General features: G+C 48.9%; 1 protein-coding gene across 11 annotated transcripts in view; it reads right to left on the bottom strand.

Moving 5' to 3' along the window:
* CCDC180 (coiled-coil domain containing 180) overlaps nucleotides 1-13,062 on the bottom strand; it is a 98,575-nt gene that overhangs the window by 4,332 nt on the left and 81,181 nt on the right. For 8 of the 11 annotated variants that reach the window (XM_063714325.1, XM_054520314.2, XM_063714326.1 and 5 more), the window contains 9 exons: nucleotides 12,169-12,288; nucleotides 10,371-10,543; nucleotides 9,828-10,073; nucleotides 8,141-8,218; nucleotides 6,526-6,592; nucleotides 5,567-5,708; nucleotides 2,219-2,379; nucleotides 1,521-1,658; nucleotides 916-1,027 (listed from right to left, as the gene is read on the bottom strand). In XM_063714325.1, the coding sequence (XP_063570395.1) occupies nucleotides 916-1,027; nucleotides 1,521-1,658; nucleotides 2,219-2,379; nucleotides 5,567-5,708; nucleotides 6,526-6,592; nucleotides 8,141-8,218; nucleotides 9,828-10,073; nucleotides 10,371-10,543; nucleotides 12,169-12,288 (1,237 nt within the window). Of the gene's footprint in view, nucleotides 1-915; nucleotides 1,028-1,520; nucleotides 1,659-2,218; nucleotides 2,380-5,566; nucleotides 5,709-6,525; nucleotides 6,593-8,140; nucleotides 8,252-9,827; nucleotides 10,074-10,370; nucleotides 10,544-12,168; nucleotides 12,289-13,062 lie in introns of all 11 variants that reach the window. The other 3 variants (XM_054520334.2, XM_054520333.2, XM_054520331.2) reach the window with 1 other exon arrangement.

The raw sequence follows: 13,062 nt of genomic DNA, 5'->3' as shown, positions 1-13,062 counted from the left end.
CTCAAGTGCTGGGACTGCAGGTGTGGGCCACTGTGCCTGGCCCATTGAATTTTCTGTATATCAATGTCAGTGTTGCTTCCAATTCTCTGCCATTTCAAACAGTGCTGTGAACATTTTTGAACATATACCTTTGAAAAAGTGTCCAAGTATTTCTCTCAGATAAATTCCTAGAATTAGACGTGCTAAGCCAAACGTCTACACACTCAGAATTTTGACAGGGACTGACAAATTGTTCTCTATGACAGCAGTATCCATGTACGCTCTACCAAGAGTCTCTGCAGAGTCTCTGTTTCTTGACATTCTTTTACGTTGTTACCAAATGTAAAAACTTTGCCAGGCTATTGGTGAGAAATGATATCTAAATAATGCTTAGATTTTCATTTTTCATCATCAGTGAAGTTGAGCATTTTTTACAGTGACTAGCCATATGAACTGCTTCTCTTTTGAAGAGCATGTTTTTGTCCTTCGTCTCTTTAAAAATTTGACCTGTGAGAGTTCTTTGTACCACAGGGATATTAACCCTTTCTCTGATCTGTAAGTTGTGAGGAATACTTTTCCAGTTTGTGGTTTGTCTTTCCATCTTTTGACATTTTTCTGTTTTTGTTTTGGCTACAAAGAGCCAGCCATTCCCTCTATGGCTTCTAGCTCTCCTGTCATACTTAGAAAAGGTATCCCTAACCCCAAGAGTATGGAAATGTTTACTTAATAGGGTTTCATTTTTTATACATAAACGTCGAGCCATCTGGCATTTGCTTTTCAATCAAAAAATTATTTTTAAGGAAAACAAAAATTAATCAGTCCCCTCAATGGATCACTTGTTTTCACTCTGATAGAGTTGGGGAAAGCAGACCCCTGCCCAACCTAGCCCTCACCAGCCCCCCAGGGCCATGGCACAAGGCTGGTGGTGCCTCTTACTTGCAACCTGGACATCGTCAATGGTGACCACCTCATCCAACTGCAGTAGGAACTTCTCGGTGAAGGTGGCCAAGTTGGTTATGAAAACCTGGCCATTCCTTCTGGTACATTCCTGGAAAAAACATGGTGAGCACAGTGCTGCTAGGAGAGGATCATCCCTCCAAGGCCAGCTGAAGAGGGGATGGGTGAACTCTGCAGGGAGATCTGGGGACCCAAGCCATTATATCCACTGTGTCCAAGTAACCAGCATCTGGCCCTCAGCCAGGAGGCCTCTCCCAAGATGTGATCTGGTTTAAACATAATAAATGATTCAGAAACGGCCAAGGGACACACACACAGACAATTCACAGAAGAGGAAATAAAACTAGACATGGATCACTAAATAAAAGTTATTATCAGTAATTTTGTAATTAATTAATTTACAAGTCAAAAAGGATACAAGTTAAAACTGCCAGTAATGGCCATTTTTACCTACTAAACCCAACCACAATCATGCCTGCTTTGGGCAAGATACCAACAAAGGGCTGCACCTGGCGCTGTCAGTGGCTGTCCATTGGGCTATATTTGGAGCGCGCCTGGACTGGGGAATCAGTGGTATCACTGACCTCCAGCTTCTCCCTGTTCATCCTAATCATGCTGTCCAGCTCTTCCTGCCTTTCCTCTTCACTTAAGTGTAGAGACTCCATTTCTTGGAAATGTACGGGGTGTCCAAGATTTAGATGGAGCTTCTGGGCATTTTTGTCCTTTAATCAAACAATCCAGAATTCAGCGGCAATGTTAACCCACCAAAAGTCACTGACCTGTGTCTTCTGTCAATTATGATTATGGCCAGACTCATGTGTCCTCTGAACTGGGTGTGTGGGGGTGATGGGTGGGCAGAAGAGTGGCAGAGGGGTTAAGAGGGGGGCATGGCTGGACCTGACTCGGGGGTTTGGAAGAGAAAAGGCTGAGCATCTGCCCAGCACAATCAGAGTTTTAGTTCAGTGAAATCAGCAGTACCCATGTTCCACAGCTCCAAGGACCAGTGTGGACAATTATTGTTGCCTTAACGACTACAGCCCCATGGAACCCAGCACACCCACCCATTATAGCCAACAAGGAGTTTACTGAACACCTTCTATGTAGAAGCTGTTGGCTCAGTTCTTATTTCGCCAATGGCTCCTGTCCCTCAGCCCCCATCCAAAAATCCCAAGCCCAGCTCACCTTCTTCCCTTGGACTTGGCCCTGCCCACAACCTGTCACCATTTCTGAACTCCCAGTTCCCCTGGTCCTAGAGTGGAAGGGCTGGTCCTGGGGCCCTCACCTTTCTTTTCTCCAGCTGCTTCTGCTGTTCCTCAAACTGTCCTCGGATCTCCTTCACGGAGGTGAAAAACTTTTTCCAGTGGTGTTCCTTGAAATTCTCCATCACCAGCCAACACACTTGGGGCAGCAGCTCCTCAAATCTCCTCATCTGGATCCGTAATTCTGCCAGAATTGCGGGTAAGAGGCCAAGGGAAGGAACAGATTAGAATCAACTTGCAGAGGCGATCTCTACAACAAAGGCCCAAAGCAGCTTCCCAAAGACAAAATCTTGGTCTCCAATGTGGTAAGAGCTATTCCATCAAAAGGGGTCCTGAGGTCCCCTTTTGTATAGAAAATACAGGGTTAGCCAGTTGCAGTGGCTTACACCTGTAATCCCAGCACTTTGGGAGGCCGAGGTGGGAGGATTTCTTGAGGCCAGGAGTTCAAGACCAGCTTGGGCAAGACCCCATCTCTAAAAATATATTTAAACATTAGCCAGGCATGGTGGTATATGCCAGCTACTCAGGAGGCTGAAGTGGGAGGATTGCTTGAGCCCAGGAGTTTGAGGCTATGGTGAACTATAATTGCACCACACCCTAGCCTGGGCCACAGAGCAAGACCCTCTTTCTAAAATAAAATAAAATAAAATAAAATAAAGGCTTAAATAAATTCAAAGGGCTTCTCCTATATACTCTGCAGACTTCTCATCTCATTTAAAATGCATTGTGTCTCTTGGCATTTTTGGCAAGTTCTCATCCATTATTTCAACTATTGCCTTGATTCTAGGTCTCCCTCTTTCTCTGTATCTCCAAATGGCCGTATGTTAGACCTGCTCTTTCATTCACATCTCTTTACCTCTATCCCATATTTTCATCTCTTTATATTTCTGTGTTATATTTGGTTATTTTCTTTGGATTTGCCTTCCAGTTCACCAATTCTACTTTCAGCTATATATAACCTGGTAGTAAAGTCATGCATAGTTTTAAAATTTCAACTCTTAATTTTTCCTTCATGAAAGTTTCATTTTATTCTCTTTTATAGCTACTTGGTCATTTTCATAGTCTCTTGCTTCTTATTCATGTTTCCAATTCCCTCTTATATTTAACTAGAAGTATATTATTTTATGTTGTGTGTCCAATACTTTTAATATCTGAAGTCTTTGCTGGTATCCTGCTGCCTCTTGCTCAAGGCATTTTGTTTCCTTGTGTTTATGGGGATTTTGTTGCTCTTTGTTTATTACTGTGAGCTCTTATTCTGGGCATTTTATTTGTGGGAATCCTTTGAGGCCTGAACTGAAGGTAGATTTTCCTAGAGAGAATTTGTTATATGTCCAACAAGCAAGCTTCTGAACACCACCAACTCAAGATCATTTTAAGCTCAGGTATTAGCTTGAGGTCTTTTGGATGAGCCACAAAATCAAAATTGAATTCATGTTTAGATAAGTGTGAATTATCTAAACATAAATTTAGAAACCACACAGGGACTGGCATATAGTTCTGGATTTCTCTTTGGAGTTTTTTTCTTCACCCAGTACCATGGTTTTTGATAAGACAGTTTCCTTCTGTCTTATGGAGGGACAGAGGGAGGAGCTTGGTTTCCATCTCATTTGCCTTACTCAGGAAGCCCTGTTGGGTTCCAGCTTTAGGTGGCTTGCTCCTTTTAGACTTCCCACTTTGGAGGTCTGTGGATTTGTCTCTTGTTCCCAATACCCTGGAGGCCATGAAAATAGAGGCTCAAGTTCACCTGGGAGTCAGCAAATGCCCCTAGGGCAATAACCAGGGTTACTACTCAATTTATCACTCAGAGTTTCTATATTCACTTAATTTTTGGCTTTTGTGTGTTTCTCACTTTACAGATAGCTTGCTAATGCATTTAAAAGATTTTATTACAAAAATATTTTATGCAGCATTTTACATGTTTTTAGTGGGAGAATGGATACCCCATTAGCCTGCCAAGCTGCAGGAAACAGAAGTCTTTACTAGTTGTGAGTTTACCAGAGAGGGATGCAGTCTGCAGCATTTTCCAAGCCCATCTGACCATGGAACCCTTGTTTTGAGGACAATCGTGTAGGATGGGATCCCCCAGAGATCACTTGGGGGAAATTCTGAGCTAGAGAAACAAAACAATGCCTGTAGTTTCAACTCCAGTCATTCAACAACCACAGCTATGAGCACTATCGCTGCTTAATTCCCTGTACATGCCAAGTGTGTGAGGAACTTAATCCTCAAGAAGGCCTTCTGTGGTGGGTGTTATTAATATCTGCAGTCCACAGACAAGAAAACTGAGGCTCTGGCTGGGTGCAGTGGCTCATGTCTGTAATCCCAGCACTTTGGGAGGCCAAAGCAGGCAGACCATCGGAGGTCAGGAGTTCGAGATCAGCCTGGTCAATGTGGTGAAACCCTGTCTTTACTAAAAACACAAAAATTAGCCAGGCATGGTGGCATGCGCCTGTAGTCCCAGCTACTCAGGAGGCTGGGGCAGGAGAGTCTCTTGAACCCAGGAGACGGAGGTTGCAGTGAGCTGAGACTGCGGATCGCGCCACTGCACTCCAGCCTGGGCAACAGAGTGAGACTCTGTCTCAGAAAAAAAAAAAAAAAAAAAAAAAAAGAAAACTGAGGCTCAGAGAGGTGAGATCATTTGGCCAAGGTGATACAGCTAGGAAGTGGCGGGGCTGGGTCCTGGCCCAGCTCTGGCTATCCCCTGAACTCTCCTCCTTCTACCCAGAGGGCCTCTGAAACAGCGCAGTAGACCACAGCAAAGTGTGATAGATTCACACAATGGAATATTATTCATTGATAAAAAGGAATGAAGTACTGGCACCATCTACAACATGCATAAACCTTGAAATATTATGCAAAATGAAATAAGCCAGTCCCAAAGACTACATACTATACAATTCTATTCTCATGAAAGTAAAGAATAAGGAAGTCTATAGAGACAGAAAGTAGATTAGTGGTTGCTTTAGGCTGGGGAGGGGTTGGGGGATGGGGTTTCTAAAATTGACGGTAGTGGTGATTGCATAACTCTGTAAATAAACTAAAAACCACATTGAGTACACTACACGGGTAAATTTTATGGTATGCAAGTATCTCAATAAAGCTGTCAAAAATATCTGTAGGAGAAACAAAATATTTTTAGAGGTACAAATCACCATATTTCTCAAAAAAGTGAACTTTTTTCTTGCATGGTCACATTTCCCCAGTAAAATCTGATTATTGTTTTTACCTAATTTTAAGAGGTCAGCTTTTCACAGGGAAGCTCTTCTGCCTCCCCTAGAGGGGAGGATCCAGGCCACAAGGCCAAGGCCAAGCTCCACCACTGGCTTTGCACCCTGCCCCGCTCCCTGTGCCTACCTGCTGCCTATACTCACCTATGAGGCAGGAGTTGTGGTACTTATTTGCCTGGCTCTGGTACTCCAGGATCTTTTTGCTAATGTTCTCGGCGCACTGGTCAAAGGTGTCATACATGCAGTCAGGCCTGGTGACTGGGCGTTTTTCTTTACGGTAGAACTCCTGCCAGAGAGGGTGACCATGTGCGGGTGAGGACCCCATGGGACTCTGAACCTTGCTCCTGGGATCCACCAGCCTGCCCTCACCTCTACACTCCCTAGCTTTTGCTCGTGGCTTCCCCTGTGGAGGTGACACGAGCAGACTCCTCCTTCCCTGTCTGCCCGTGTCGCCTCCCTGGGCCCACCCGGAGTGAGTGGGGCCATGGCCAGCCCTCATTATTTCCTGAATGAGTGACTGGCGAGAATCCTATTTATCCTTCAAGACCCAAATCAATGGAATCTCAAATTGGTGACCAGGTTGGGAGCTTATAAGGAAGTGCCAAGCTGGGTATAGGCTGCAGGCCACAAAGATGGGTGAGCCAGGGACCCTGCCCTGAAGGAGGCAGACAGACCCGTGGGAGGCAGACAGGAGAATGCACTCACACTACAGTGCAGGGCATGTGGGAACAGGGCACTGGGCAGCTTGTCTGGTGCCTGGTACCACTGCCCCACCTCTTTCTGTGCCCCCGCCAGGTCTGTCTGCTTCCCACTGGGCCTGGGTGCCTTGGGGACAGAGGATGGGCTTGTTCCTCTTGGCACACACAGTACCTGACATGCAGTTGGTATCTAAGAAATGTTTGGTGATCAATTAGATGAATGAATGAGGTTTGGTTTCTAGAAGAAAAAAACTCATAGGGAGGTGACAGAAGCTGGGGAGCTGTGGTCATGGCGGGGGTGGAATCCTCTCTTCCTCATTTTCCCCCAAGTGGCCATGATCAGCAGACTGCAGAAGGCAGGCGTGGCTTCCAGGGCAGGCACAGGCCATGGGTGGTGGTCCTCACCTCTGCGACTGTCAGCAGGTTCTCATTGCTCTCCCAGAGGAGGGTCAAGATGATCCCCTTAAAATCCCTGCAACACACACGAGACAGATCCCTGAGGGGCCTGGTCTAGACACACGAACATGGACAAAACCACACGAACAGAACTTTCCAAGTGCTCTGTTTTGGCCGTGACACTCCTTGAAATTACTCACTGCTGCCCCAGGACCTCTGCACACTCTGATTCCACTCCATAACAGCAGCTAACTTTCTTCTCTTCTTGGTTGTATTTGTTCCTGCCCTTCCTCAGACCCCAGCTCAGCAGCAATTTCTGACCACCTGGCTTTAATGATCTTGGATTAATGCCCCCTCAGCCTTATGACATGCTAATCAGGTGGATTTGGGATTGATTTGTGTGACTGGCTGATTAATCTCCATCTCTCCCAGCAGACTGTAAAGGCCACCAGGTGTTTAAGATCATAAACCGGAGGCCATCAGGCTGACACGGTTCGAGTGCCTGGAGTTTCTAGCTAGAAAACAAACCTAACTCAGAATGAATGGTCATAGTCTAGGAAAATGAAATGTAAGCTTAACCAATCAGAAATATCCAACTAGGAACTCTTCACTTTAACCAAGCAAATATTTTATTTGCCTTCCTTCTATGAACACCTTATAAAAGGTTTCCCCTGGTGTTCCCTCGGTGGATCCCTGAACCGCCTGGGGTCTGGCACTGCCCAATTCATGAATGACTGACTGTTCAAATAAACTCATCAACATTTTAATGTGCCTGAGTTTATCTTTTGACACAGGGCATGGACCTGTCTGTACTAGTTCACCATGGAATCCCCCGCCCCATGGCAGTGCCTGTACTGGGCAGTGCCTCGATTAGCTGAAAGAATGATTACTCCTAAATAGTAATCAAATGAACAAGACTTCATGTAGGGCCAAACATCCTCCTGCTTCGAGCTATAAAAAATAGAGAGCCGAAGTATTCAGGGTGCAGGAGCGTCCTTGGGTGTGGGACGAGGGAACTGTCTACCTGCCAGCTGGAGGCCACACCTGGGCTGCCTGATGTGTCACAGCCATCCTTCTCTGCCAAGTTCATGACCCCCAGAGACGAGGTCTCCAGGGTGAGAAGGCTGATGAGAGGGGGCCGCTGTCTGGGGGGATCTCTGACATAGGGGGAGTGGGAGCTCCATTGTGGAGTTTGACTTTCTCCGAAGGCTTTTTGTTTTCTGACCTTTTGGAATTTTGCTTGTTTGCTTGCAATGAAGCTATACTAAGTTGAACAGCTTTTGTTTTAATCACTGGAGTTACAATAAAGGAAAAGATAAATGGGGGAAAGCACTGAAAAAAATTACAAAAAAAAGTTCAGACCTCGAATTGGGTCTCCTGCCCTACCACCAGGAAATGCTTGTTAGCTTGGAAAATGTGAAATGTTGATGAAAATGTTTCTTAACAAATTTAGGTGAAATGGGCTGAGACAAACTGACCTTGACCTTGCTATCTCCTCTCACCCCTCCTCTGCTTGGACCTCCCTTTCCCCTTTCTGATTTTTCCCCTCAGTTGAGTCACATTTGCTGCCCCCCCAACCCAAAACAGGTTAAATGCAGTCAAAAGGAAAGGCGTTGTTACTCACTCGGCAGGAGGGGGAGGCTTGTCCCCAAGCACCTGGTACTTTCTCTCCATTTTATTGGGCTTGGGGTGCGGTGTGAAGCTGTGGGACAAAGGTGGGTGGGTGGTCTGGAGGCTGTGGACAGATGCAAGGCAGGTCAGAGCCTGCAGGATCCTTGCCTGGGTTTCTGGAGGCATTGGGCCTGCCTGTGGGCAACCGGACTCCCATTTCTAGGGCCTAGCCCTTTGGGACATGTCCCTTCTCAACAGCTGTGAGTCTACCTTACCGTAGGGTGAAACCTTAACCACCTTAACTGCTGAAACCCAACCACGGCTGCTGTGAGAGGGCAAGGGGCGGAGGTGCTCAGGCCCAGAAATTTGCATTCCTGCTTCCCCGTGATGAGGACCCAAAGAAAAAAAAACATTGAGCCACAGGTAGGGTTGCCAGATTTAGCCATAACAATACAGCACGCCCATTTAAACTTGAATTTCATATAAACAGAGTAATTTTCAGCATTAGTGTATCACATGCAGTATTTGGGACATACTTATGCTAAAAAATTAGGTGGTGTTGATCTGAAATTCCAGTGTAGATGGGCACCCTCTCTTTTATCTGGCAGCCCTAGTGACATGGACTTTGTTTTGTAACCTCTGAGAGACTGAATATGGAAACAGGTCATGGCTGGATCATATAAAAAATAGAGCTCTGCCCCATGATGTGCAGCAACCTACCCAGAAGGCCACCCCCACCTTACCTATAAGAAGCCACCCGGGAAGTCAGCCTGCTCTAAGTCAGATTTGCAGGAAGTGAGATTGTCATCTTTGGGGACAGTCCAGGAAGCTACACAATATCACCTATAACAGTAGGTCCAAAATGGCCAGGACTTAATTAATAAATGACAGCTTCCCTAATTTTTGTCCTCATTTCCAACTTCGGACCAACCAGAGAAAGCCAAACATGTCCTGTAACCAATCACGTGGGATGCCCTGCTTTCGGTGGGCAACCTCCAGCTTCCCCATGACAGCAGCCCCCAACCAGCTCACAGCTGGAGAGGAGGGCAATGCTTCCCACTCCTCTGCCTGCCCTGGGAGCTCTGCTGAAACACCCTGGATGGTGACTGACTCCCTGCTGCAGTCAGCTCTGAGTCAATAGCCTTTGCTCTTCTCATGTGGCTGGTCTTTGTTTCTTTCCCCATTGCACACAGCACACATGCTCGAAAAGACCTTCTGGAGGGAAAGGTAAAGCAGGGATTCCCCTTGCCTTCTCAAAACCAGGAACAAACCCATGTCAACCAGGCTGACACAAAGAGCTAGCGAGTCTACTCAGCCATGGGGCTTCTGATATGCACCTTCCATAAAATATGCATGTGGGGTAAACTTTGAGTCTAACAACCCCACTGAGGCTTGGTGGGCAGGGCGCCAAGGCCCAGAATTCTTTCTGTGGCTCTGTGATGTCCCTCCAGGAAAGCCATCTGCCCTGTCTTTCTAACTATGACCGTGTGTGGAAGGTGGCAGGGCTGAGATCCATCAGCACTATGGACAACCAGCAAACTAAGGATGGCGCTCACCCCTCACTGCGCCCCCTGGAGTCCCAGAGCCATAAGCGTTGTGGTGCCTTCTGAGGAAAAGCCTGGGAAAGCCATAGGTCGTCTCCTGCCTTTGTGTGGGGGGATGGACTGGGAAGGGGCGATTCTGGCTGCTCTGTGTCCTACCTGCCTGCAGAGGTAGCACTGGCGCTGGGTACAGCCTTCTTCCCAGAGTTTTCTGGCCGGCACCGATGTCGCTTGAAGCCTTTGGGTGACGAGGGCCCAGGACAGGAACAAAGGACAGGAGGTGAGCACACAGCACCACCTGCCCCCGCCTCACTGCTGCCCCAAGACCCACAGGCCTGTGCACCTCTACCTGTCTGGGACGGATCTTTGTCACAATGGTGGGTTGGCCATTTTGTGTTGGGAAGTCTGAAACCAAAGGAAAGGGTGTGAGCTCTTCTACGGTGACCATGGGGATAGCTCAGGCCAGGCTCTGAGCAGCATCCCAGTTAGTCCTCAGTGCCACGTCAGTCAGTCCTGTCGCGAGCCCCATTTCAGATGAGGAACTGGGGCTCTGGGTGGGGAAGCCCTTTGCCTGAGGTCACAGGCTCTCAGGGGTGGACTCACGTGGGAACCCCAGTGTGTGGGGCCCCAAAGCTGGTCCCTGAAGGTCCAGGGCCAAGGGCAGGGGTGGCAGAGCCTCAGGTGCATCCTGGGGCCACTCACTGCAGGAGCTTCCTGATCACATCCACAGCTGGGTCCTCAATCAGGGGCTTCCCCATGCGGCTCAGCTGGGCGAAGGACTCAGGGGTGACCACGTCCAGCTTGGCCTCCTCTTCAAGGGCTTCTGAAGATGTCAGGATGTCACTGTCTTCCTCCTGGTCCTTCAGAATGGCGTTCTGCAGGCCAGAGAGAAGGGCCTGAGGGTGTAAGGACCAGCCCAGGTGCCAGCGAGGCAGCAGGCTGAATTCATGTTCACCCCAACCTTGCCTCAGTGGAGTGGCTGCAGGCAAGCTAGCTGACCTCATTGAGCCACTATTTTCTCCTCTGTAAAGTGATCTCCCTTACAGAGCCATTCATTCATTCATCCGTTTATTCATGCCTTTAGAAATTTTCCCAGGTGCCTGCTCTTCACAAGTCTCTGCCCATGTTCTAGGAACACAGGGGCCAGGAGGCCATATACGATCCCTCCCGTCTCAGAGCTTGTGGTTTAGTCAGAAAAGACAGACATTTAACTTGCACTTATACCAATAAATGCTTCTCCCAAACTGGGACCAGTGCTGTGAAAGAAAAGTTCCAGTATCTTCTGTGAGATTGAAGTTAGACCTGCAGATGTGCCCGGTCAATGTTTTTGACCAAATGGATGGAGGAGTGAATGCCAGGCTGGGTGAGTGGCCAACTCCCCTTGAGCAGGCTCCTAGAGAAAGTGTGGAATTGGCGCTCATGGTGAGCACCTAGGCTGTTCTCTGTTTCATTCTGAGTCTCATCTTAGCAATGGCCTGTCAGTCCCTTGAGTGAAGGTCCTGGGAGACCTTCACTCAAAGTCTCCTAGTCACTGAATACCTTCACGCTAGACCCTTGGAGCCCCATGCTACTGGACATCCCACCAGAGGTAGATGGATGCCTAGTGCTGGCTGCATGGTGGGAAGGGCCTCCCCAGGGAAGGAAGGCTGGTCAAGGCTTGGTGGTGAGAGCAGGGCCTAGCAGTGCTCTACTCTGCAGACATTGGCTGTCAGGCCCTTCCCTGGAAGTTGGCTGAGCATCTCAGCCCAATGTGAGGTGTGGGCAGGGGTGGGGGTGATGCAGGCTCTGCCCATAGAGGCTTGCAGTCTCGGGGCAGACAGCAACCGAAATGGAGACCCCACCGCGTGGGGAAGTGGGAGGTGCTATGGGCCAGGAGACCCCGACCCAGACCAGGGGGTGAGAGGAGGCTTGGTGGGGAGTGACATCTTAGACGGAGTGAGAGGGATGAAGAGGCATGGAGGACAAGCCACGGAGGCTGCTGTGTGTCCAGTGAAAGGGTTTGGACTTTGCCTCGAGGGTAGGGAAGTGACATGGTCAGACCAGCCTCTTCCGGCCATGTTCGGGGAACGGACCATGGGAGATGTGAGAGGATGTGGGCATCAGCTGGACAAGAGGCAGGGGTCTGGATGAGGTGTTAGGGGTGCCATGGGGAGAAGCCAGGGCTGCCCCTGGATGCAGGTGGGAAGGAAGAGGCTGAGAGGTGGGACTGGTTTGAGATTCCGTGGATAGGGTGAGTGAGGGTCCTGATGGAGCAGGTGAGGTAGTGCCAGGAGCTGAGGGGTCTCCTCCAAGACCAATGCAAGGAAGTGGCCCACTGGGGATTAGAATCCAGCTCTGACTTCATAGCTTGTGATCTTTCCGCAGCATCTCAGTAAGCCTGATGTCCCACGGAGGCCTGGGAGTCCCCTCTTCCCTTTGGCTCTACTGAGCCCTGCAGGTCTCCTGGGAGCCCAGACAACAGCTCACCCACCCTTTCCTGCCACCCTATCCCATTCCTTACGGTAAAGACCAGTTCAGTCATGGACACCCTGTCCAGGCTGCAGTTAAGGTACTGAATCCTCTGGCTCAGTTTTTCTTTCCAAGTTTGGACGAAGCCAAGGAGTTCTTCTGTGGTCACTGTCTGGTGCGAAAAGGGAGGAAGAAAGCCCCAAGGAAGCAGACTGCAGGAGGGTGGGTAGATTCTGTGGGAAGTGCGGAAACAGGGGCTGGGCTGGTGAGGATGCCTCTTGGCTTGATGGAGGCTCCTCACATGCAGGGAAGGCCCTTGGGGAGTAGGGAAGGCTGGGCTGGCTCTGCTAGGCAGCCTTCACTTCACAATGAAGGACAGCGCACCCTTCACTGATGGGAACATCAGGAGTTCTCTTCCTGGATCTACAGGTTCAACTCTGGGCACATAACTTAAACTTGCTCAACTTGGTCTCCCCATCTGTAAGATGGGGACACAAAATATTCCCTAGGATCTCCTCTGGCTCTCACATTCTATGTTTAGAAGGAAACATTTGACCCAGGTGGCAAGGGTGTGCAGGAGTGTGCAGGAGAGTGATCTGGCCATCTCCATGGCAATGTCTAACACGCACCCTCTTGGAGCAGCACCCCACAGGTGTACAGGAATGCGACGGTGAGGATCTTCCCTCTCACCACACATTCAAGGCATCACTCTTGTCCCCTAATCACCACTCTGCAGACTGTCCAGCCAGCCTCCTCTGTCAACACAGGAATGCCCGCACACCCATGCTCACATGCTCCTCACCTGGCTGGGAGGCTGGGCAAGCCCCTGGCACCCACCCAACACCCTAACAGGAGAGGACAGAGCAGGGGTTGGGAGGCAAGGATGTGAGAGACTGGACGTTTCTGTTCTGGAGAGGTAGAGCTGCCTTAAAGAGCCTGTTGAAGT

Source organism: Pongo abelii, chromosome 13, assembly GCF_028885655.2.
Source record: "Pongo abelii isolate AG06213 chromosome 13, NHGRI_mPonAbe1-v2.0_pri, whole genome shotgun sequence".
NCBI lineage: Eukaryota > Metazoa > Chordata > Mammalia > Primates > Hominidae > Pongo > Pongo abelii.
This window is presented reverse-complemented; position numbering and strand designations above follow the sequence as displayed.